At 30.1% G+C, this 27,185-nt stretch overlaps 2 protein-coding genes and 1 long non-coding RNA gene across 4 annotated transcripts; all 3 read left to right on the top strand.

Annotated features, from left to right (window-relative positions):
• Positions 1–1,728: 1,728 nt before the first annotated feature.
• LOC148199563 (uncharacterized) lies at positions 1,729–5,765 on the top strand. 2 transcript variants are annotated; one of them, XR_015785599.1, is made up of 8 exons: positions 1,729–2,146; positions 2,248–2,369; positions 3,024–3,626; positions 3,815–3,882; positions 4,390–4,530; positions 4,971–5,065; positions 5,356–5,454; positions 5,532–5,765. It is a non-coding gene; the product is annotated as an uncharacterized LOC148199563 (long non-coding RNA). The 2 variants fall into 2 exon arrangements; XR_015785598.1 differs by lacking the exon at positions 3,024–3,626 and having other exon boundaries at positions 1,736–2,146.
• A 2,387-nt stretch (positions 5,766–8,152) lies between these two features.
• LOC148199562 (receptor-like protein EIX1) lies at positions 8,153–11,908 on the top strand. The gene is made up of 2 exons (XM_088112708.1): positions 8,153–9,872; positions 10,086–11,908. Exons 1-2 carry the CDS (start codon positions 8,153–8,155, stop codon positions 11,906–11,908), a joined length of 3,543 nt encoding a protein of 1,180 aa, XP_087968834.1.
• Positions 11,909–16,362: 4,454 nt separating this feature from the next.
• Positions 16,363–18,516, top strand: LOC148199561 (receptor-like protein EIX2). Its single transcript, XM_088112707.1, has one exon. It carries the CDS (start codon positions 16,648–16,650, stop codon positions 18,514–18,516), a length of 1,869 nt encoding a protein of 622 aa, XP_087968833.1. The 5' UTR covers positions 16,363–16,647.
• Positions 18,517–27,185: the final 8,669 nt, after the last annotated feature.

Below are 27,185 nucleotides of genomic sequence, written 5' to 3'. Positions count from 1 at the left end.
GGAGAATTTCTCCAGTTCTAGATTTTTCCATATGTGTTCATATCGACAAAATCAATAATCATGCAATTGAATGAGTTAAACAAAGCATGCATAGAGGTAGAGGAAAAACCCTAACAACTAATGAAGTAAAGCATTTATAATATAAATCAATTCAATACATGAGAGTTTCAAAGAATTACATCGTTTCCCCAACAACAATGGAGGTTTAGTTCACCATAGACATGATAAAACTAGATGAAAATATGAAAAAGAATGAAAGATACAACCCTAAAAGTTGAAGATTGGAGCTTCTGCATCCAAAATCCGCCTCCGAAGGATAAAACCCTCAAACTAGAGGAGTGTTTTTGCGCATCTTTCTATCCAAAGATTCAGTCTCTAGGTTGTCCAAAACCTTAAATAGTTCATAAAAATAACATAAAACAGGTCCAAGCTCACATTGTCGGTGTTCAACGCCCCAAAAGGGCGCCCGGTGGTGGTTGCAGCACTAAACTAATGCTCAGCGGTGGCGCTCAAGCGTGAGACAATGGTTGCGGCACTAAACTGGCGCTCAACACTACTTTTTCTGTACTCTGGTTGACTTTTCGGCACTCTGGTTGACTTTTCTGTATTCCAACTATTTGCTACTTCAACTTCTTCATCTGATTCATCTTAATTCTTGTGGAAACAAGAAAAACCAAACATAAAACCAATAATCATTAATGTATAAATTATTGAATAAGTTATTAACTATGCTTGGGATGCAACTACAATTTATTTACATATATATATATATATATATATATATATATATATATATATATATATATATATATATATATATATCTATATCGAATACAACATATACTACTTTTTATCATTAACTTCATTCTTATATTGACACCTTATTATATTATTAATACATTTTTATAGTTTTCTTTTTACAAGGCACCTATATCAAAAATTTGTTAAGCTAAATGATTATTTAAGAAAAATTTGATGGATTATTTTTTTATATAAAATTATCTTTTAATCTAAAAATTCGAAGTGTACGTTACCTTTCTTTTCAAAAGTCTTCCGATAAGTCCCGTGGAATAGAATTATTGCTCTAAAACTTTTCTGACGATCTGATTTATTCTACAAATACCAAATTTGTGTTCATTCTATAAAACCGATAACATTTCATTTTGATAACAATTTCATTGTAGATGCCATATAATTTGTAGTTTATTTTATGCATCACGTAAATTAAGTTATTACTTTATGTAAATTGAATAGATATTGTATTTTTAAAAAGAAAAACAATAATCCACAATAAATTTTATCCGAAGTTTGCTGCTTACCTGTTTTAATTATAATAGATAAACATGTATTTAACTAATTAAATATTATATAGAAGTTGGAGTGACATTTAGGGTGAGGACTTGAAAAATTTATTAGAAGTGGACTTTAAGCCTAGCTTAACCCTACAAAATTGGTAAAGTCACTACTACAAAATTGATGATAGATAGCGCTTAATAGATAGCGTTTTTTTAAATAAGTGCTATCTATGAATATGCGAAATGATAGATAGCGCTTATTTAAAAAAGCGCTATCTATACCTCTGACAATAGAAAGCGCATTTTTAAAAAAACGCTGTCTATAAATAATTAATATTATTTTTTTAATTTATAATTTAAAATAAATGAATAGATAGCACGTTCTTAGAAAAACGCTATCTTTTATAACACAGATATTCTTTTATAACACAAATATACATCGCTTAGAGAGCGCTTTTTGTAAGAAAACGCTGATTATTCAACCAACCTCAGTTCATTCTCTCTATCTTTTATCTTATGATTTCTTAATAAGAACTTTAGCAAAGTGGGATTCATGAATTTAGGGAATTTGAGAAGATTAATACCTCAACTGCTCGCACCTCCTCTACTTTGGTCCGCTCATTGACGAACTCGATGTAGGTTGCTCGTGAAAGTTCGTACTGTTGCCGCTGCGTGACAGAGCTCTCATTAGATGGGTATCGTGAAAACCCTAACTAATTTCACGAGGGGTATCACGAAAACCGCTGCATAGGGCCCCAAATCTGGACACTTACGACGAGGAGCACATCGACGATGGCAAAGATATGGTAGGAGCCTTTCTCGAAGAGGCTTAGCTTCTCCATTATCTCAAGGTAATGATTCGATTTGGTGTTGAGTTGTTCTCCTCTAACGCAATCTATTACTAACTCGGAGTTGGAATCTTTATTTAACAACACCCTAATGAGTTTGACAGTTTTGAAGATGTATTCAAACTTTATGAAGGAGGAATTGCGGTGCCGAGGGTATACTTACTAAAGTTAGGGATAACATCCCGATAGAGATTCTTAAGGATAGTCATCCTTCATTTCACAGAAGGTAAGCTAGTCAAATAAAATCCATCTAATTAGTTAAAATTGAATGAGATAAGATTACTCTTAACAACTTTTATGGTATATATTGCAACTATCCCAATTAACAAGAAACTCTACAACTTCATCAATGTTGGTTTCATAGTTGAGGCAGTTGGAATTATTTAATCTGTGTTTGAATCCAATTTTTCCTCTTTCATTTCCCGTGACTAATTGCTATGAATAATGTGGTTCTGATTTTGGACATTTATTGTTGTCTAAAGATGTTCTATACCACCCCATGTTCCCATTTATGAACATCTTTAAGTCACAACTAAGCTTCATTTCTTCATGATATATTACTAAAGCCAATTCTAGTGAAATGGATAAAGTTATAATAAAGCGTGTATGGTTTAAAATCCCAAGTCCAATTTCAACTTCTTATACACTTTGTGTTACAGGTCTTGAACCTAGTAATCGATGCCTTAATATCATTGTAGAAGATATAATTGTCATTTGGAAGATATTAATCTGTTATTTATTTGTTAGATGAATTCTTTTAGAGCATAAATACTTTTATGTTGGAGTAACTAAAATATTTGTTTCATGTTTATTTTATCATTTGTATGTATTATTCACCAAGACATGGACACTCTGATTATACTGTCCAAAATTGTAACAGATGACAGTTAATTACATGAGTTTGCAGAAGAAAGACGTGTACATGCAAAGATATGGATTTTCATCACTTGTAGTAATTTTATCTCAATTAAATCTTGACGAATGAGATTTCTATATCTTTTTTGTTCTTTATCTTGAATATTTGTGGATAGAGACCCATGAAAGTGTACATTAAATAGAGCCCATTATAGAGCTCATGGTCAACATGTAGAGTATATCTTTGTTTTTGAACCACCATGTCAGATTTCTTTAACACTACCTTTAATCAATATAAAGAAAATGTATCCTCTCCTTGATCATGTTTTTTTAACTCCTTTCACCTTGGTTATGTTGCCACACTTTATTCATTCAATAACCTCAACAACATCTTTCACTAACCTTAGTCTCAATGTTAAAAGAGTTAGTTTTCCATGTAACTAACTCCAGGAAAATCCAATTAAATAATCTTAGTTTGATTTAAGTTTATATAACCATTCTGATATGCACTTTCAATGGTCACTTTGAAGTATGACACATGAAACTGCTTCTTTGAATTAATTATGTTATGATTTTGTTGTTGATTTTTGCTTGTAATGAACAATTCATGCAGACTTCTACTTTTTCGGTAATCCTCTTGCTTAGATAAACTACCACTAAGAATGCTTCATTCACCCTTGTTTAATATTTTAAATCATTGTTATTGTCTTCTTTTATATCAAGTTAAATGTTATTGTTTTTTACCTTGTTAATTTGAATTTAGGTAATTCTCTCTGATGCTAATGTTGATGCTAATGTTGATGCTAATGTTTACAGGGAAGATACATACACAAACAATGTACACTGGAGGAGTATAATCCAAATACCTCTATTTATATGGCTTGGTAAGTAAATCATAGTAAAAGTTGTCGTGATTGTTTCTTCTGATATTCAGTATAAAATGTAAATGGTGGAGTTCTCATCTGATTCACTTTAAATGCTTGAATGAAAGTGAAATACCATGTAAATGAAAATAAGCCGTGTAAGGTTCTGATCTAGAGGTCCTACACTCAAATTCCACTTACATAATTCAAATTCAACTTACATAATTCATAAAGAACTTGTAAAGGATGCTAAATTGGCCATTGTAACTATTGTTTACATGGACACGTAATTCATAAAGAACTCTGTAAAGCATTCTTTTTATGCAGACAACCTTCTTATTTGACTTACAAAGCCAAAAGAAGCCTTCTATCCTCGTATCCTTTTACTTGTAAATTATTATAAATTTACTAAGAAAATAATGCAACAATCCATAAAAAGACATTTTTCATTATAGCAATTATAATAATCTTATTTTACTTATGTTATTATTTGTTAATAATTATTTGTTTCTCTGCTTATTGATATAGATGCACTTTGACGAAGGATTGTCTGAAAGGCATAAAGGTGTGAAATCTATAAAGTTTGTAACAAAAAGTGTTCGAGGAAAAAGTTCATCTGAAAAGCTTACATAAGGTCTTGTAAAATTTTCTGCCCGAATATCAATCCAGGTAATCAAATATGCCCAAATCCAATATTGAATTTTAAGTGGTTTAACTATCAACTTCTAAGAGTAAATTTGGCTATACGGTAATGGACATCCAAATATATGTGCTGATTCTAAGTGCTGATTTTTCTTTTATTAAAGTTTAGTTTTAATTAAATATATTAATACTAATCTATTTACACTATTAGATTTCAGAGAGAATTTAAAAGCAATATTTTATTTTCAGATAGTCTTATGATAATTTTTATTTTTTATGTTGTTATGCCAGTTGGTATTTTAATAAATATATTAAGTCTTGAAATTAATATTGTCAATGGTTATGTTTTTAATGTTTACTTTGCCTTTTGTGATCAATGATACTAGACACTCCGAATATAGCAGTCAATTTCTAAGGAATTAAATCCATTTACAATATTGAGACAAACATATTATGCTTTCTTGCAGCTTTGTTGGGAATCGTGGTCTGTGCGGAGTAAAAACCAATTCAACATGTAAAGATGATGGTTCACCGGGGAACAATACTCAATCTACTTTCTCAGGTAAAGAAATGGGAATTTGTGACCCCAAAGCCTACCAATCTTAAATGGAGGTTTTATTGTACTATTATATGACCAACTATATTCTATAGTAGTAAATGACAAGCTTTAAAAGGGTAACAAGAAATGAGAATGATAGTGTTAGAGATATGATTTGAAAGCATGACTTACTTACTATTTCAGAATTTAAAGTTTAAACTTGTAATTAGTATACAGTTGGTTGGAGTTTACTAGAGTTCTAGTTTGTTGTTATGTTTAAATTATAAAGATATTTTTTAATTTTGGTTTTCTAGTGTCAAAGACAATCCAATGACAATGATTGTGGGTATTACTTGTGTCAATATATGAAGGAAATTATCACATACTGTAAAGGAAGAACAATTCCAACTGATGTAAGTCATCTTCATTGTCATAATTCATTTGTAGTAAAATTTAATTAACTAATTTATATTATTTTTCTTTCTTGCAGTATTTTTCTAGTTGCAGATGTCAACAATATCGTGAAAGTCAAATCATTGAAGTTAGGAAACATAGTACATGTTTATAAGTTATGTTATGATGATGTATATGCTTATAAGTACTCATAGGATGTATGTGTTATGGTTGTATATATTATCTTATAAAAGAATTTCATGTCATGAAATGTACTATACGACTTAACGATTAAATTTTGAAATATTATTCTACCAATAGTTTTTATTCATATCAATGAGCATTCTTTTTGAGACATTTGTGATATTTTTCTCAATATTTTATATTTTTTTGTATATATTAAAACCAATAGACAATGTTGGTTTGTAAATAATAGAACAATATTTTATATTTTATTATAAAATTAATTATTTTTTTTTAAAAAAAATTTACACCAATAGATAGCGCTTCTGTAAAAAAGCGCTATCTATTGGTAGTTGACAATAGATAGCGTTTTTTTAAACAAGCGCTATCTATTGTTAGACACCAATAGATAGCGCTTTTTTAAAGAAGTGCTATCTATTGGTGGCTAACAATAGATAGCGCTTTTTTTAGAAGCGCTATCTATTAATAGATAGCGCACGCATAGATAGCGCTTTTTAAGCGCTATCTATGATAAAAAAAAGCGCTATCTATGCACTTTTTTGTAGTAGTGAGTGAAATTTGCACCTCACTTATATGTTATAATTTGGTCTTATCTTTAATCGATGTGAGACTTTCAACAAATTGTAAAGTAAAGCTATCACATAAGTATAATATGACAAACAATGAAAAGTATTAGTTAATAATGACCCTCACATTTATATGACTACAAAAAAGAAAAAACACTGTCATTTGAACGGGAATATAACACTTATAAACTAAAATATTCAAATATAATGGAAAAATAGTTAAAATTAAAAATATACCATCCCGTGTTTAATTAGTAATTTTACATGTAAAACAAATGATGAAAATAAAATAGAAAATGTCTAGAAATATCACTTTTAAATCATTCTTACAGTAGAAACTCACAAGGTTTACAAATTTTCATATTTGAAAAAGTAACAAAGAATTGTTGTTGTTGTCTTAAATATTAATTAATTTATATTTTGTTCTCTTAGAAAAAAGATATTTCCTTTTTATTTGTCAATACTTCTTTATAATTTGTAACTACGACAATTTACCATAGCGAACTTATAACGTATCTAGATTTTTATTATTTAAATAAAAAAATTCGTAGAACTTAAAAAATTAATAAAAAAAATAAAAAAGAATAATTTCAACATTTTTTATAAAAAATCACACAAAATATAAAATTTTCTAATGGTATTTATTTTATATAATGTTTTAGTTCTACATAAAAATAAATAACGTTATTTTTTTAGCCATTTGTAAACTGTTGGACTGTCTTAATTTGAACTCTTTCTATGTCAAATTAACCATCTTGCTATTCGAAGCTATTGCAAATATTACAACTTGTTAAAAAAACAATTGCCTTGCGAAATGCATTTTCAGAGTACTTTTTAAATTTTATTATCTTTAGAATATTGACTTATAATTCTTTCACTATTAACATTTGATCGATTATTTTTTATATAAAATTGTAGTTTAATCTAAAAATTCCAATTTCATGTTAGTTACCTTTGTTTTCACAAGTCTTCGGATAAGTCAATTGATTGGAATAGAATTATTGTCCCAAAAAATTTCCCACCATTGATAATGAGGAAAGTGACAAAGGTGGAAAAGTGGAGGCTTCCTTGTCATTTTATTTGAATAAAGACCAATGTCTAATTTTCTAATAATGACTATATTTATTGATGTTTCCTTTTTTAATTTGGCAATATTTTTTACATTTTGTCCCATTACCCCAAACTAATTTACTTAACAAAGTCATTTGCTAGTAATATGAGATGACAATATTATAGGAACAAGATAGAAATGGTGACATAAGCTTTCACTATTAAAATATTTTCTTAATATTTAGCTGGACTTACAAATATTTTAAAATCTCGTTAAAGAAAAATATCTATTTTATGAATTTTGTAAAAAAATTCACAGACAATATACGAATTTATAATTGTATCTATTTTCATAGAATATTTTGTCTCTAAGAATAAATAACATTATTTATTATTCATGTAAAACTATGAATTTGGACTCTTTCTATGTCGTTAGGAAAAATTAACCATCTTGGTACCCACAAATAAATATAATGCAAATAGTACAATTTTGTTCTACACAATTGCATTTTGAAGTGCATTTTCAGAGCACTTTCTTAATTTGGTTTTCAAATATTAACTTCCAATTCATTAATTATTTGTAAGGACGAGTTTGATGTTTTTTTTTTCCATATAATATTGTCGTTTAAAATGAAAATACATAAGTCTTCTTCGAAGTCAATTGATACTATTGAAATCTTGCGTGCATTAATGAAATGCATAATAAAGTTATTTATGGACCACAAAAATTATTTGATATGATGAATAAAAAAAATGGAAACAGGCAAACACGACAATGACGACGACTTAGAATAAAGTAATGAAGGAGTTGGTGTGAGTATAAATGTGGGTATTGGGAGTGCTAAATTCAGAACACATATCAATCTAATTCTATACTATTCACTCTCTCTGTTTGATGATGAATATTCTGAAAGTAATGATGTTTATGTTTGTGGTGAGTGTGGTGTTGCAGGTTGCTTTTGGACAACACCATATCAGATGCCTTCCAAAAGAGAGGGAAGCACTCCTTCAATTCAAGGCTGCCATTGTCGATCGTTACGGCATGCTCTCCTCTTGGACCACTCCCGACTGTTGCCAATGGGAGGGGATTCGCTGCAGTAACCTCACCGCTCATATTATAAGCCTCCACCTTCCTGGAAAGTATTATGTTTCTTATGAAGTCTCTCAGCGTTACATCAGCGGAGAGATCCACAAGTCGTTAATGGAGTTACGACACTTACAGTATTTGAACCTCAGTTTCAATTCTTTTCGACGCACTAATATTCCAGAGTTTCTTGGCTCTTTTACCAACTTGAGATATCTTGATCTCTCTTCATCTTATCTTAGCGGACAAATTCCAAATAAGATAAGTTCTCTTTCTCATTTGAAATATTTGAATCTTGCTCATAATTATTATTTGAATGGTTCAATCCCTCGTGAACTTGGAAATCTCTCTCGGTTGGAGTATCTTGATCTCAGCTACAATTCTTTTGAAGGATACATTCCTTTCCAACTAGGAAACCTTTCAAATTTGAATAATCTCTATCTTGGAGGATATGATAGTGCTCTCAAAATTGTCAGTAGTGATCAATGGTTATCTAATCTTAATTCTTTAACCCATCTTTCCTTCATTTCCATATCTAATTTTAACAGTTCTCCTAGCTGCCTTCGAACCATTGCCAAGCTACCAATACTAAGAGAACTCAGTTTAATTGAATGTGGCCTTTCCGATCATTTCCTCCTTTCATTCAATCCTTCCCATTTCAATTTTTCTACTTCTCTATCTGTCCTTGATCTTTCTATTAACTCCTTGACACAACCGATGATATTCCCGTGGCTGTCAAACACCACTTCCAACCTTGTTGAGCTTGACCTTAGTTGGAACCTCTTGAAGGGTGAAGGTTTGAAATCATTCATGAATATATGCACCCTACGTTCATTAGACATGTCTGAAAACAATATGACCGAAGACCTTTCGTCAATTCTTCATAATTTATCCAGTGGTTGTGTTAGATATTCACTACAAGAGTTGAGTTTGACACACAACCAAATCAGAGGCTCCCTACCTGACCTTTCAGCATTTTTAAATTTAAAAACGTTCGATCTTTCTTCCAACCAATTGAGTGGGAAGATATCTGAAGGCACTAGATTGCCATCTCATTTGGAGCAGTTGTCAGTTAGCTTTAACTCTTTAGAAGGTGGTGTTCCAAAATCATTTGGGAGCTCATGTACTTTGAAGTTATTGGATTTGTCTTTCAATAAGTTGAGTGAAGATCTAACAGTGATATTTAATCATTTGTCTGGATGTTCTAGATACTCACTACAAGAGTTGAGTTTGGCATGCAATCAAATCAGAGGCTCCGTACCTGACTTTTCAGCATTTTCAAATTTAAAAAAGTTGGATCTTTCTCACAATCAATTGAGTGGGAAGATACCTGAAGGCACTGGATTGCCATCTCATTTGGAGCAGTTGTCAATTGGATCTAACTCTTTAGAAGGTTGTGTTCCAAAATCATTTGGGAGCACATGTACTTTGGAGTTATTGGATTTGTCCTTCAATAAGTTGAGTGAAGATCTCACAGTGATGTTTAATCATTTGTCTGGATGTTCTAGATACTCATTGCGAAATTTATATCTCCGTCAGAATAAATTCAATGGCACATTACCTGATTTTTCAATATTTGCAAAGTTGGAAACGTTGGATATATCAGGAAATCGATTGGATGGAGTTCCAAAATTACTTCACAATGGTACTGTTTTGCGTTCATTGAACCTATTTAATAACAGTTTAAGTGAAAACCTTCCAACAATAATGCATCACTTATCCTCATCATTGCAAAGTTTAAATCTAGGCATGAATCAAATTAAGGGTACTTTGCCTCGCAACCTCGCAACAATGTTCCCATCATTAAAAGAATTGTTCCTTGATAGTAACAAGCTAAATGGGACAATTTCTGAAGATCTTCGATTTCCAACAGAACTTGAGGTATTATCCTTGATGTCAAACTCTTTGAAAGGTGTGCTAACTGACTCTCATTTTTATAATATGACAAAGTTAAACAGCTTGATATTGTCAGATAACTCATTGATGTTAGAAGTTAGTCAAAATTGGGCTTCAACTTTTCAATTATATAGTATTGAATTGAGGTCTTGCAAGCTTGGTCCATTGTTTCCCAAATGGCTCGAGAAACAAAATGTAGTTCAATCCCTTGACATTTCAAATAGTGGAATATCAGGTACGGTTCCAGAATGGTTTTGGACCAAATTTGGATTGTCAAATTGGATGAGTATTGATATTTCATCTAATAATTTACAAGGTACGATTCCAAATTTGTCAATAGAGAATCATTATTTATCTCTTAGTCTTGCATCAAATCAATTTGAAGGTCATGTTCCGCCATTTTTACGAGGCTCAATATCTCTTGATCTATCAAACAATAAATTCACAAATTCTTTTTCATTTTTATGTTCTAATGGTGTAGCTGAATCTTTATACCAATTAGACCTTTCAAATAATAAGTTTTCTGGACAAATTCCAGACTGTTGGACCCATTTGAAGTCATTGGCTTACTTAAATATGAGTCACAACAAGTTTTCAGGAGAGATTCCTTTTTCAATGGGATCACTCCTTGAACTTCAAGTTTTGTTATTGAGAAGCAATAATTTAACAGGTAAAATCCCTTCCGTCTTGAAGAATTGCACACAGTTGGTGATGGTAGACATAGCAGAAAATAGATTATCAGGATCTATCCCAAATTGGATCGGGAACGAATTATCGCAGTTGCAATTTTTAAGCTTAAGAAGCAACTATTTCCGTGGGAGTTTACCATTACAAATTTGTTATCTAAAAAGCATTCAACTCTTAGATCTCTCGCAAAACAACCTATCTGGAGAAATTCCTACATGCATAAAACACTTTTCCTCAATGGCTCAAATGACTTCTTTGAGAGATTATCAAGGTTATTATTATTTCGTCAGAACTAATGATAGCTCAGGTGACTATTCATATAATTTGAATGCAATCTTGATGTGGAAAGGTTCAGAACAAATGTTCACAAATATGGGATTATCACTTTTAAAAAGCATTGATCTCTCAAGCAATCAATTATCAGGAGAAATTCCAAAAGAAATTGAGGGTTTATTTGGATTGGTGTCATTGAATCTATCAAGAAACCAATTGACAGGGAATATTCCTTCAAATGTTGGAGAGTTAACATCACTTGAATTTCTTGATTTGTCACGAAACCAACTTGTTGGTTCTATTCCTTCGAGTCTTGCTCAGATTGACCGACTCACTGGGTTAGATTTGTCACATAATAATTTATCTGGAAAAATTCCAACTGGCACACAATTACAGAGTTTCGATGCATCGAAATATGAAGATAATGTTGATCTCTGTGGACCACCATTAAAGGAATTGTGCATTGATGGAGTGGCAAGACAAGGACCAATTATTAAATTTCAAGAGGATGACAATTTGATTTTCAATCGTGAATATTATATAAGTATGACAATTGGATTTGCTATAAGCTTTTGGGGAGTGTTTGGCTCAATCTTAACAGTACATTCTTGGCGTCATGCATATTTCAAGTTCTTAAATAATTTAGGAGACACTCTTTATGTCATGACAACCGTGAAAGTTTTCAAATATGCTACAAAACATAGCTACAGGTAACATTATTTTAACCTTGGGTTAGAATTTTGTTTTTTGTTTGTTTTATTATTATTATAATTATTAAGTTTTTTTTCATTAAATTATTTTTTAATTTAAAATTAGAGACTAATTTAAAATTAATAATATTAAATATGTAAAACTTTGATAGCTAATGACAATGACCAATTTAAAGTCTAATTAACAAATTAATTATAATTTTTTATTTATAAAAAAGACTATTTTACATACTAATAATTTCTAATTGGTATCCACATAATTAATTATTTTGATTTATAGAAATTTGATTAATGAGTTTCTTGTCATAAATGATTCACATTTCCAAATAATAACAATTAAAAAAATATTATGGTTAAATCGATTTTTTATTAGATAAAAAGAAATTTAATGAAATATTAACAATGTAATTGAAAATAAGAGTATTACTTAAAGATAATAACTAATGTCTATGGATAGAATAAAATAATAAAAAATCGCCATATTTTCAGTCTCTTTATTTTTATCTCTTTCAATCTTGTCTCAAAATTGTTGACATTCTCATAATAAGTTGTTTTTTCTTTTGTATGTTTAAACATTGCAATATTAGTTTCATGGATGATAGATATAATTATTTCTATAAATACATTTTTTATAATAAATGGTAAGTTGTAATTCAAAGTAAAGATCTCTGAATTTGAAGATTTCTAGTTTTAATTTGGCTTCTACAAACACTTTTTTATTTGCCTTGATAATCATACAAGATAATTCTTTTATGACAAATGATTTTTTTACAAAGTATAAAATAAAGTGAAAGAATTTAATTAGTAGTGACTTAAATTATTGGAGTTTTCTATTTCTTTGTCTTTTAATATAAGTTTGCTTTGAATTTGTTTTTTTACGTTATCTTTTTTATTGTTTCTATTTCTGGCAAAATTAATATAATTTGCTTAATTTTTTGCAGAGGAAATGGAATTTGAAGATTAGAATGATTGTGAGGGTACCATGCTCAAAGGACAAAAAAAAGAGAGGAAAGAGGTACTCTGGATATCGATAACTGAGGAAGATTTCTAAACATTTATTTTCTTTAAATGTTTCTTTCTTCTCCATTTTTATTTTGTAATGGTTGTTGAGGAAGCCTATTGTGATTGTGAAGTTGTTAGTCATACAATAATTTGATGAATCTTCAAAACGTTGGAAATGACATAATTATTGATTTTTGAGTCATGCTCTGTACTAATACCTTATGTGTTTTTTTTCCTTTCTACTACCTTCTCTCTTGCATGTGATTAATGAATCTTCCCCAAAAGCTTATATTATATTAATGACATAATGAATTTTCCTTTCTACTACCTTCTCTCTTGCATGTGATTAATGCATATTTCAACTTCTTAAATAATTTGGGAGACGCTCTTTATGACATGACAATAGTGAAAGTTTTTAAGATCTGGTACAAACTAAAGCAGGTAACATTATTTTAAACTTATGTTTAAATTTTGATTTTTTTTTCTTATTATTGTTATGATTATTATTATTATTTTAAATAAATAATTTTCATATTCCTTATAATAGGAATTACTTTCCTGTGATATTAAGATCAATACTGACCATTCTTATGGTAAATTTCAATATCCGTATACTTTTTTCAATATAGAAATAATTCTTGTAAATGGAATCTCAAAAAAAAAAGTAACTAAAGATTTTAGATTAAAATATGTTTTTTCTCTCCGGTGTATTCATCCATATTCTTTTTCCTTATCCTTTATTTTTCTTATTATTCTGTATTTCGTGATGGCTTAGTGATTTTTCTAATTCAGCATATCACCATTTAATAGAAAATATATGACATAGAAAACAAAATTTTAGGAGCGTAAAGAAAAAAATTTAAATACTATTTTATAAATAATAATTAATTTAAGAAATGAATGATAATTAGTCATTATATTAACTAATTTAAATACTATTCTATAAACTAAAAATATTATTCATAATAATTACAGTGTAAATTTGTTTCTAATATTATTATATTTTTTGTCACTAAATTAGTTTTTAATTTAAAATTTGAGACTAATTTAAAATCAATAATATTAAATATCTAAAACTTTTAAAACTAATGACAATAACCAATTTAAAGTCTAATTAACTAACTCATTATAATTTTTTTATTTATAAAAAAGACTATTTTACACACCAAAATTTTTAATTAATATTTACATAATTAATATAGTGACTAATTATTTGGATTTCTAAATTTGATTTAATAATTTTCTTGTCATAAATGGTTAACATTTCCATATAATATTAATTACAAAAAAATATCATGGTTAAATCGATTTTTTATTGGACAAAAAGAAACTTATTGAAAGATTATCAATGTAATTATAAATAAGAATATTTAAACATAATAACTAATGTCTATGGATACAATAATATAATAAAAAATCGTTAGTATAAGACATATTTTTAGTCTCTTTACTTTACTTTTGTAAGAACCTAGAAAATAGAGTATTAGAATTTATAGGTATCTTAAAATAATGAGACCGGACATTTTAATGTTAAAATAATTCAATAATATAAATAAGATTTCATAAACGCGTCTCATTATCTGAAATACCTATTGTCTCTCTAACTCATTCTTTGAATTTATTTTCCCTTCTCTATAAGCTTTCTGAGACATTTATTTGATGATCATAAAGGGTCTAAGAGATCACAACAGTGAGTTCTCTATTATCTACTAATCAGTTTTTCCTATTGAGTAAGTTAGTTTCTACTCCTTTTTTCTTTAATTTTTATGTTTAATGCACATCAAATAGTTTGAACGCATGTGTCATCTTATCTCTATTTCTAGCTCCTTATCGATCAAACGTCCTAAGGACTTGCTCTAATCATGATTATATGGTTTGTAGGTGTTTTTAGAGTTTCTTGAGCTAAGGTAGGGGTAGTACATTGTATAGAGCTGTGACAGTTTTCCTAATCAGGTGAGGGAAGCTAGTGATTTTTATAAATTTAATTTACAGGTATGAGTGGTGGTTGATATGATGTTATGTTAATTTGGTTTTAATTACAATGATTGTTTTAGTGTCATTGGTTCTTTAATGATAGTACTTGGTTATTTGATGTATAATGCCATGGATGATGTTGATTTGTACTTGATTAATCTTGTGCGTCTATCGGTTTTGAAGAGCAATGTTAAAAATTTGATGTTGTATTGAGAAGTAAAGAGTAGGCTGAGTTGTAGGTTGATTTTGAACCTTAAGAGGAGGTTTTGATAGGTGAGATTTTGAAGTAAGGGTCGAATGGGAAGAATTGAGTTTTTGGGTTTGTTCTAGGGTCATTTAAAGCTTGTTCTAGCTTTAAATTAGTAGCTTTATATTCAAATTATTTAAAAATTAGTTTTATGATTAAACTAAATTATATATTTAATTTGTCTTTATAGTTTATGATATAAAACAAAATGAAAGATTCTGAGACAAATATAATTTAAAAGGTTAAATGTATTTTATATTTTGTAAGAATAATTTATTATTAAACTAAATATATTTTTTTTCTGAGAGTTAGACGTAAGTTTTGAAGAAAGAAAGTTAGGGAAAAGAATAAAAGGAAAACCAAAAACAAATAAAATTTATTAGAATTATATGTTAATTTTAATTATTTGTTTATAGAAAATATTATAAAGTTATTTAATTTTATTTATACAATAAGTTTGAAATAAATCTGAAGTATTTTTCGGAGGTTTAAGAGTAAACGTTTTAAATAAAACAAGCTTCCAATAATCCATTCTTAAAATTACATTAATTTCTGATAAATGATTTTCTTTAAATATGAATTTTTTTAATAGATAACATATAAAAATAGAAATAATATTTTATATGATTGGTATAAAGTCTAAGAATATATAACTTATCTTAAAGACAAAAACAAAAAAACAATGTTTAAAACTCAAAATAAAATATTTTCCGTAAAAGTGACGGAAGAGTAAGGAATTTTATAAAACTGACTTGATGATCTTGAAAGGATTTAGTTATTAGTTAATTGGTATAACTACAGTTTTTTATAACTGAACTGTTAACAATACAGTTTATATATAGTATATGTAGTTCAATTATTTTTAGTTTATTAGAAATATAGTTACTATAATTTATTATAGTTTAGTATAGTTTAGATACTTATGCTCAGCCCTAACCCTACGTTCATTATACATGTATGGAAACAATATGACCGAAGACCTTTCGTTAATTCTTCATAATTTCTCCAGTGCTTGTGTTAGATACTCACTACAAGAGTTGAGTTTGAGACACAACCAAATCAGAGGCTCCCTACCTGACCTTTCAGCATTTTCAAATTTAAAAAAGTTGGATCTTTTTGACAATCAATTGAGTGGGAAGATACCTGAAGGCACTAGATTGCCATCTCATTTGGAGCAGTTGTCAATTGGATCTAACTCTTTAGAAGGTGGTGTTCCAAAATCATTTGGGAGCACATGTACTTTGGAGTTATTGGATTTGTCTGATAATAAGTTGAGTGAAGATCTTACGATCATATTTAATCATTTGTCTGGATGTTCTAGATACTCATTGCGAAATTTATATCTCCGTCAGAATAAATTCAATGGCACATTACCTGATTTTTCAATATTTTCAAAGTTGGAAACGTTGGATATATCAGGAAATCGATTGGATGGAGTTCCAAAATTACTTCACAATGGTACTGTTTTGCGTTCATTGAACCTATTTAATAACAGTTTAAGTGAAAACCTTCCAACAATAATGCATCACTTATCCTCATCATTGCAAAGTTTAAATCTAGGCATGAATCAAATTAAGGGTACTTTGCCTCGCAACCTCGCAACAATGTTCCCATCATTAAAAATATTGTACCTTGATTATAACAAACTAAATGGGACAATTTCTGAAGATCTTCGATTTCAAACAGAACTTGAAGAATTATCCTTGATGTCAAACTCTTTGAAAGGTGTGTTAACTGACTCTCATTTTTTTAATATGACAAAGTTAAAGAGCTTGATATTGTCAGATAACTCATTGATGTTAGAAGTTAGTCAAAATTGGGGTTCAACTTATCAATTGGAAATTATTGAATTGAGGTCTTGTAAGCTTGGTTCATTATTTCCCAAATGGCTCGAGAAACAAAATGTATTTCGATCCCTTGACATTTCAAATAGTGGGATATCAGGTACGGTTCCAGAATGGTTTTGGACCAAATTTGGATTGTCAAATTGGATGAGAATTGATATTTCATCTAATAATTTACAAGGTACGATTCCAAATTTGCCAATAGAGAATCATTATTATTCTCTTATTAGTCTTGCATCAAATCAATTTGAAGGTCATGTTCCGCCATTTTTACGAGGCTCAATATCTCTTTATCTATCAAACAATAAATTCACAAATTCTTTTTCATTTTTATGTTCTAATGGTGTAGCTGAATCTTTATACCAATTAGACCTTTCAAATAATAAGTTTTCTGGACAAATTCCGGACTGTTGGACCCATTTGAAGTCATTAGTTTACTTAAATATGAGTCAGAACAAGTTTTCAGGAGAGATTCCTTCTTCAATGGGATCACTCCTTGAACTTCAAGTTTTGTTATTGAGAAGCAATAATTTAACAGGTAAAATCCCTTCCGTCTTGAAGAATTGCACACAGTTGGTGATGGTAGACATAGCAGAAAATAGATTATCAGGATCTATCCCAAATTGGATTGGGAAGGAATTATTAAAGTTGCAATTTTTAAGCTTGAAAAGCAATTATTTCTCTGGAAATTTACCATTGCAAATTTGTTATCTAAAAAATATTCAACTCTTAGATCTCTCGCTAAACAATGTATCTGGACAAATTCCTAAATGCATAAAAAACTTTTTCTCAATGGCTCAAATGACTTCTTTGAGAGATTATTATCAAGCTCATCAATATTTGGTCAACACTAGTGGTATCAAAGGTTACCTTTCATACAATTTGAATACATTATTAATGTGGAAAGGTTCAGAACAAATGTTCACAAATATGGGATTATCACTTTTGAAAAGCATTGATCTTTCAAGCAATCAATTATCAGGAGAAATTCCAAAAGAAATAGAGGGTTTATTTGGATTGGTGTCATTGAATCTATCAAGAAACCAATTGACAGGGAATATTCCTTCAAATGTTGGAGAGTTAACATCACTTGAATTTCTTGATTTGTCACGAAACCAACTTGTTGGTTCTATTCCTTCTAGTCTTGCTCAAATTGACCGACTCACTGTGTTAGATTTGTCACATAATAATTTATCTGGAAAAATTCCAACTGGCACACAATTACAGAGTTTCGATGCATCGAAATATGAAGATAATGTTGATCTCTGTGGACCACCATTAAAGGAATTGTGCATTGATGGAGTGGCCAGACAAGGACCAATTATTAAATTTCAAGAGGATGACAATTTGATTTTCAATCGTGAATATTATATAAGTATGACAATTGGATTTGCTATAAGCTTTTGGGGAGTGTTTGGCTCAATCTTAATAGTACATTCTTGGCGTCATGCATATTTCAAGTTCTTAAATAATTTAGGAGACACTCTTTATGTCATGACAACAGTAAAAGTTTTCAAATCTGCTACAAAACATAGCTACAGGTAACATTATTTTAACCTTGGGTTAGAATTTTGTTTTTTGTTTGTTTTATTATTATTATAATTATTAACTTTTTTTTCATTAAATTAGTTTTTAATTTAAAATTAGAGACTAATTTAAAATTAATAATATTAAATATGTAAAACTTTGATAGCTAATGACAATGATCAATTTAAAGTCTAATTAACAAATTAATTGTAATTTTTTATTTATAAAAAAGACTATTTTACATACTAATAATTTCTAATTGGTATCCACATAATTAATTATTTTGATTTATAAATTTGATTAATGAGTTTCTTGTCATAAATGATTCACATTTCCAAATAATAACAATTAAAAAAATATTATGGTTAAATCGATTTTTATTAGATAAAAAGAAATTTAATGAAATATTAACAATGTAATTGAAAATAAGAGTATTACTTAAAGATAATAACTAATGTCTATGGATAGAATAAAATAATAAAAAATCGCCATATTTTCGGTCTCTTTATTTTTATCTCTTTCAATCTTGTCTCAAAATTGTTGACATTCTCATAATAAGTTGGTTTTTCTTTTGTATGTTTAAACATTGCAATATTAGTTTCATGGATGATAGATATAATTATTTCTATAAATACATTTTTTATAATAAATGGTAAGTTGTAATTCAAAGTAAAGATCTCTGAATTTGAAGATTTCTAGTTTTAATTTGGCTTCTACAAACACTTTTTTATTTGCCTTGATAATCATACAAGATAATTCTTTTATGACAAATGATTTTTTTTACAAAGTATAAAATAAAGTGAAAGAATTTAATTAGTAGTGACTTAAATTATTGGAGTTTTCAATTTCTTTGTCTTTTAATATAAGTTTCCTTTGAATTTGTTTTTTTTACGTTATCTTTTTATTGTTTGTATTTCTGGCGAAATTAATATAATTTGTTTAATTTTTGGCAGAGGAAATGGAATTTGAAGATTAGAATGATGGTGAGGGTACCATGCTCAAAGGACAAAAAAAAACAGAGGAAAGAGGTACTATGGAGATCGATAACTGAGGAAGATTTCTAAACATTTTAATTTCTTTAAATGTTTCTTTCTTCTCCATTTTTATTTTGTAATGGTTGTTGAGGAAGCCTATTGTGGTTGTGAAGTTGTTAGTCATACAATAATTTGATGAATCTTCAAAACGTTGGAAATGACATAATTATTGATTTTTGAGTCATTTTCTGTACTAATACCTTATGTGTTTTTTTCTCTTTCTACTACCTTCCTCTCTTGCATGTGATTAAGAGGGTTTATGTTTCAATTAATTTTAAGTTAATTACTTTAGTAAACTTTACCTTAAACTTAATCTGAGTAAGATGGTATGAATTACATGAAATTGAAATTAGATTGTATGTTGAAGGATTTATAGAAGCACGACATGCATTTCTTTTGTCATTTGTCAAATAATATATTAATTATTAAATTTCTTGATAATTCATTTTAGAATGCAGGAAATACTCTCTTTACTGAGAAATCAGGAAGTCAAATTAAACATGGTTTCACACATGTTAGTTAAGTAGTTTAAGGCATGAAGTTGAGTTAGAGATGATCAAGGCTTCAACTCAAGCCAAAGATGTTCAAGATATGAGTTAAACTAAAGGTGCTTAAGAACCTACGTATGTATGTATTTACAACATTCTAAGATATTTATTCGCGGAACAAGTTCATGTTCATTAATTTGATGTTACTTCTAAAATACAATTTACAGTAATTTGATAAAAACATTTAGTGTGTGTTTGCTTTTGAAGATTTATTGTGCAACGTGATGGATTTGGATGAGGTTGTTTGTTTCCATATATTGAAGCGGATATGTGGGAGAGTAAGAGAATTTTATCCTTGAATCAATTTTGCGAGAATTTACTCATATATAACCATTATACGTTTGAAAATTGATTCCTCACTAACCTATTCTCTTTCATGGGAATTGGTTTCTCATCCAACCCCATATGTAAGAACATGCTGTAGGGTTATGTGAAAGGTTCAATACATAACATTATTTATTTTATTTACCTGAAATCTTATCTTTAATTTTTAAAATATAACGAACTGTTTATTTTTATGGATTATTAATATATAAAAAATTATATTTGATCCAATCAAAATTATTCTTATACAGGATAACTAATAATAATAATAATATAAATAAAAAATTCAATTTTATTTTAATCTAATTTTTAATATTTATATTTAAATTTATATTATTTTTATCTTCAAGAATAAAATTATACTCATCTAATTTTATTTATTAAAATATTTTTTTAATCTATCATACTCAACATTTCATTTCAAATTCAATCAAATGACACCATTTTTCCTTTAATCTAACTACATTATAACGCTTTTTTCTTTGAAAATCAATGTGTTATCTTATCATTATTCAATCTATATAATCACTCTTTTTCAGATCTTCTCCCCCAATCCAAACACACCTGAAACTTACTTCTGTTTAGAGGCAGACATATATATCAAGAATACTTGAATAGCTAAAAAAAATGTAAACTTTTGAAGGTAGAAATTAAGTAAGATAACGCGTAAGTGACTGAAGTGACACTTTGAATGATACAAAACATCACAATTGGAAACTTGCCTCATCCATTTGCTTTCAGAACTGAAGAGATGTAAACACCAACATAAAAGAAAAAAAAAAAGAAAGAACCCCCTATGAAAAAAACAGGAAGAACACAAAAAAGAAAAGAAAAAAAAAAATTAAAAGGCCAATTGCATGCGAGCCCCCCATGGCTCAGCATCTTCTACTATATGTTTAGTACATTATATATGTATAGCCTTTCCTCTAAGGCTGGAAAAACAATCCCCATTTGTGTCGTTATTTTAACCAACACAAGTTTCTCTGTGTCAATGAATATTTTGATGCTATAGTTTTTGTCATCTGGGTTAGTATAATCATTCTAGCATGGGAAAAGGGACGTTATTATCTTGAGTGCAACACAAAGAGATTATCTCTTCTAGCGTTCTATTCATGCAGTCCCTCTGTCTGTCATATAACATGCAGGGATCACTCATTTCTGGTTTCGTTGACTTTGTCTCTGGCAATGTAATTTGAGGGAAGTCTTCCAGCACCAAAGGTGTGTATGGGAATTGATAATGCATGGCAGCAAAAGAAGGTATTAATTCCACATCCTGCACCATTATTTAGAATTTGTTTTAGTCCTCAAATCCCAATGCACTAAAGTAGAAGGATCAACTGATATGAATTGAGAAGATATTGAACTAAATCACCACTCTATATTTGTTGACCTACGCACTAGGTAAAAAGATAAATTCTAGAGTACCCTTTAAAACTTAAGAATTTTGATGTTACAGAGAAACGTTTTCTTCTGTCAGTTTCATAAGACCTACGTAAAAAACGCTATAAAAATCCCAATTTCCACTTTCATTTCTAGTTTTATTTCTATGCACTTCTTTTTATTTTTCTTTATAAATGTTATTTTGTGAATTACTTCGCACCACATATTTTTTTAAGTAATTGTTATTTTTTTCTCAAACGAATGTAAAAGTTGTACCATTTTGATTAATAATTTTGAAATAGCTAAAATATACTTAAATTAATGAAAATAGATTTGAAAAGACTTTACGACACATTGAAGGATATTATTAGATAGATTTCTTGACTCTTTGTATATGAAAATAAATATAAGAAAAAGTAATTACGATTATGTTTGATAATATATTGAATTGGTATGTAAGTGATTAAAAGCGAATCAATTAAGTTTAGTTGTTATAAGAAATATGTTGAAAGAGGTAGGTAGAAATTCATTATATGCCCACAAGGGCCATATGTGTTTGTATTTATGTTCCTGGTTTTTGTTTCTAACAAATTATTTTAAGTTATAATCAAATAAAAAAAATAAAACGAAAAATGAAATATAAGCTGTAAAACAAAATATTTTTAAGTCTTGAACATGAACCTCAATTAATTGTTGCAGGTAACATCTATATGATTTTTTGGCAATTGTAATGACAACATTGTATGTTCATGCACAACCAAGACGATAAGTTGTATACGACCATCATGACAAGTCCTTTATAAGACAAGTCTTACATTTCGCTAGTAAAAAGCAAATTCACAATAAAAATGTCCTTCTAAGTTTCACCATCAGTAGGATATCTCAAGTTTCTATCTTTCCATCATTCTTCATCATGCCACCTCATCTACTGAGTAGTTTTTGAACACATAAATAGTCTTTCAAGGCTAACAAATCAATGAAAAGTGCCACAAAACTTTCGCAGAAACTTTTTCACATATTTTAATTCCTCAAACACAGACAAACTTCAGAAAATTCTTTCCATCATCAAGTAGATTTACAAATATTATAGAACTCAAATTTTTTATTATTTTTCCCAAATAACATGCAATCTTTCCGACACGTATGAATTTTCTTATAATAAAGGCCTAAACAAATAATTGTGGCCTTTGTTTTTGTAAAGAGATTCAGGAATATTCAACTTGTGACTATGATCATACACCATGTGTCTTCTCTTATCCAACATCAATTTTTACAACTCCACGATGACATAAAATCTCTTGTCCTTGAGGTCAATCTTTTGTGGTGATTTTTATTAAATATTGATAGTCTCTAAATAGGTGTAAACAGGGTCTTTGACCAAATACAAAGAATAAAACTAAAATCAAAATATAACTTATTCAAAATAAAAACAACTATTACTTAATTTATTTCTATCTTATATCAACAAAATAAAATAATATCGAACCTAAATACATGAAAAATAAAAATTGTTGATCCCTGTTTTATCTCTATCAAAATCAAAATAAACATTACTAATAAAATAAGATTCAAACAAAATTATTAGTAAATCCCTAAAATTTAAGTTTATCCTAACAAAACTCTCTTATAAAATTAAATTTTTCATCCTTTATTTGGCTTTCCATGTGCATCATCCCAAATCAAGCTTGCTTCTTTCAATCAAATTTGGATTCTTCATTTTCTTCATGTTGGTCGTGTTGACTTTCACCTTAACTGAACCTTTTAATGATTTGGCTGACTTGTTCTTTGTTCTATCCAACTTCTCAATAACCTCGACCAACTTGTTTTTGACTTTAGGCAATTTCTCAACAATCTTAACTAACCTCTTAGCAACATTGGCTGACTTCTTCATCTTGTCTGAAATAATACTCATCATATTTTTTCTTATCTCAGTATTCGAGCTTCTCACACTAGGGTTCTTCTCAATATCTTCATCTTTTCACTAGTGCAGAAAAGGCCTCTAATGTCACCCTTTAGACGACCGACCCTCAAATATCACTAGTGCAAAAAAGACCTTTAACGTCACCCTTTAGACGTCTCACCCTCAAATATCCAACGTAAAAAATGACTGGTGGCATTTTTCGTAAATAAAATAACTATTTAGACGTTGGCTATGGAGGGGCCCAACGTCTAAATACTCATATACGTCGGCTCCCCCGAATAGACGCCAAAACTAAACAAAAAAGTTAATAAAAAATAAATTTTTTTCTACTTAGATGTCTGTTAATTGAGAGAACTGGCATCTAAACCCTAAACACAGAAATTTAAAAAGTTACTTTTTGACTTCGTTTAGACATCTGATCCCGCCACTCCGACTTCTAAAGCACTTTAGACGTCTGTTAATTGGGAGAACCGACGTCTAAACCCTAAACAAAGAAATTTAAAAAGTTACTTTTTGACTGCATTTAAATTTCTGATCCCGCCACTCCGACTTCTAAAGCACTTTAGACGTTTGTTAATTGGGGGAATCGACGTCTTAACCCTAAACCCAGAAATTATAAATGTCAGTTTTTGACTCAATTTAGACGTCTGATCCCGCGACTCCGACTTCTAACATGTCTTTAGACGTCTGTTATTGGGGGAACCGATGTCTAAATTTCGGCATTAAAACACCGAGAACGCGAGACAGCCTTTACGCGCACTCATTGTTCATTATCTTCGTCGCGTTTTCTTTCTATGGGTTACGTTTTTCAGGTTCATTTTCTCACTTTTGCACCGTTTTAAATTAATTTTACTCCCATTACATCACTCTTTGACGCATTATCTTTCATTTGAATCAATTAAAATGTGCTTTCGTTCAGTTTTTATGCAGTTATTCTCGTGTCCTTGGGCGGTGTTCTATGCCGGCGATTTCTTGCATTTTGTACTCTTCCAATTCCCTCCACTACGTTTTTAAAACCATCCAATAAAAAAAATGTACAATACATTCTCTTCAACTAAAATATAAAGTTGTAAACTCGAATCACCATGAGTCAGGACCAATCTTAGAGACGTCTGACCTGTATGGATCGGACATCTATATAGACGTCTGACCTATATTGGTCTGACGTCTATAGAGACGTTTGACCTAAAGGGTCCGACATCTCATTAACGTCACCCATATAGATGTCGGACAGAAATAAGATGTTAAAAGCCCAAAATAAAAGACGTCTAAAGTCTTTTTCACACTAGTGTATCCAACGTAAAAAATGACCGGTGACATTTTCTGTAAATAAAACAACAATATACACGTCTGTTATGGAGGGAACAGACTTCTAAAGCCATATAGATGTCTGATGTGGGGGGAACAGACTTCTATATACTCATTTTTGAAATCTAGAAAGTCACTTTTTGACCCCATTTAGACGTCAGATCCCGCCAATCCGACTTATAAAGCCATATAGACGTCTGATGTGGGGGGAACAGACTTCTATATACTCATTTTTTAAATCTAAAAAGTCCTTCTTTGACTCCATTTAAACATCAGATCCCGCCAGTCCGACTTCTAAAGCCATATAGACGTCTGATGTGGGGGAACATACTTCTATATACTCATTTTTGAAATCTAAAAGGTCACTTTTTGACTTCATTTAGACGTCAGATCCCGCAAATCTGACTTTTAAATCCATATAGACGTCTGATGTGGGGGAACAAACGTCTAATGTAGGGGAACTGACTTCTATATACTCACTTTAGAAATTTAAAAAGTCATTTTTTTCTCCATTTAGATGTCAGATCCCTCAAATCCGACTTCTAAAGCCATATAGACGTCTGTTGTGGGGTGAACAAACTTCTATATACTCATTTTTGAAATCTAAAAAGTCACTTTTTTATATCGCTGCATTAAAACACCGCAAACGCGAGGCAGTAGTTATTCACACTTAATGTTCATCATCTTCCTCGCGTTTTCTCTCCACGGGTTACGTTTTTCAAGTTCATTTTCTCACTTTTGCACCATTTAAAATTAGTTTTACTCCGATTACATTACTCTTTAATGAATTATCTTTCGTTTGAACCGATTAAAATGTGTTTTCGTTGGGTTTTGGTGCATTTTTGCTCATGTCCTTTGGCGGCATTCTTGAGCGACGATTTCTTGCGTTTTGCACTCCTCGTATTCCCTCCACTACATTTTTAAAACCATCCAATACAGAAAAATGTACAATGCATTCTCTTCAACTAAAATATAAAGTTGTAACCTCGAATTCCCATGAGCTAGGAGCAACCCAAGAGGCCTCAAGCGGAGAAAGATCCAATCAAATACGACGACACTTTAGACGTCTGATCTGTAGTGTTATACGTCTGATATGTAGTGTCAGATGTCTATATAGACGTCTGATCTGTAGTGTCAGACGTCTATATAGACGTCTGATAGTGCAAACTGACGTCCCATCAATGTCACCCGTAAAGACGCCAGGCCGGGATCAAACGTAAAAAACCCAAAATAACAGACGTCTAAAGTCTTTTCTGCACTAGTGTCTTCTTTCTTATTTTTATGTTGTTCAAGAGCACTATGTTTCCTCCTCCTTGTCTTCAGCCACCTTCTTCATCTCCTCAAGTTCAGTCCTCTATTTATTCATAATCCCATTAGCTTCATCGAGAAGCCTCCTTATTCGTTGAGTCTCTTCATCGTTTTGCCTAAGTTTTTTCTCTAGTTTTGCCTTTTCCACATTTGTCGCACCATTTACCGAGCACTTCATCAACATTGCCGAGTTCTTTGACAACTCGACACTCAACAAATCAACCTTCTCCTCCTTGGCTTCAAACAACCCGATCTCCTCCTGTTCAACCTAAAACAACTCAGTGTGAATCTGCTCGGCATCAAGTTACTTGGTCACCTCTTGCACTACCTTGGATAGCTTGGTCTTGAACGTGCCTGAGTTTATTAAAAACAACAAAATTCTTATCTCTTCTTCATCTTCTTTTGTAAGAAGGTTTCTCTTACTTTTCTTCTCACATTGGAAAAATTAGCAATGTGACAGGCTTACCACAGTTTTAACACTTCCTCGATCTGTAGTCATTTGCATAATGGTCGTGTTTGCCAAACTTAAAACACTTCACTCTTGATCGATCTCCTTGGTCTTTCCCTTTTCCTCGACCATGCCAATTCTGTTGGCTAGTTTGCTCTTCATTATCATCCTTAAAATTACCTTGGGCACGTCGACCTCATTTTTGGCCTCCTCGTCCTACACTCTTAGGACCTTGGCTCTAAATATTCTAACTTCCATTCAAGTCAAATTGTACCTGTTGTTCTTGGTGAAGAGGTTCAACCTGTTCATCCCAGTTCAATCCCTTTATTTTTGAACTTTTAATGACTCAGCAAATTCATCCACTATGAGAACTTCTAAGTTTTTTTATTCTTCAATGGCGCACATGATACCTTCGA

The sequence above is a fragment of the Vigna umbellata genome, chromosome 4 (genome assembly GCF_029865625.1).
Source record: "Vigna umbellata cultivar VRB3 chromosome 4, Vumbellata_1.0, whole genome shotgun sequence".
Lineage (NCBI taxonomy): Eukaryota > Viridiplantae > Streptophyta > Magnoliopsida > Fabales > Fabaceae > Vigna > Vigna umbellata.
This window is presented reverse-complemented; position numbering and strand designations above follow the sequence as displayed.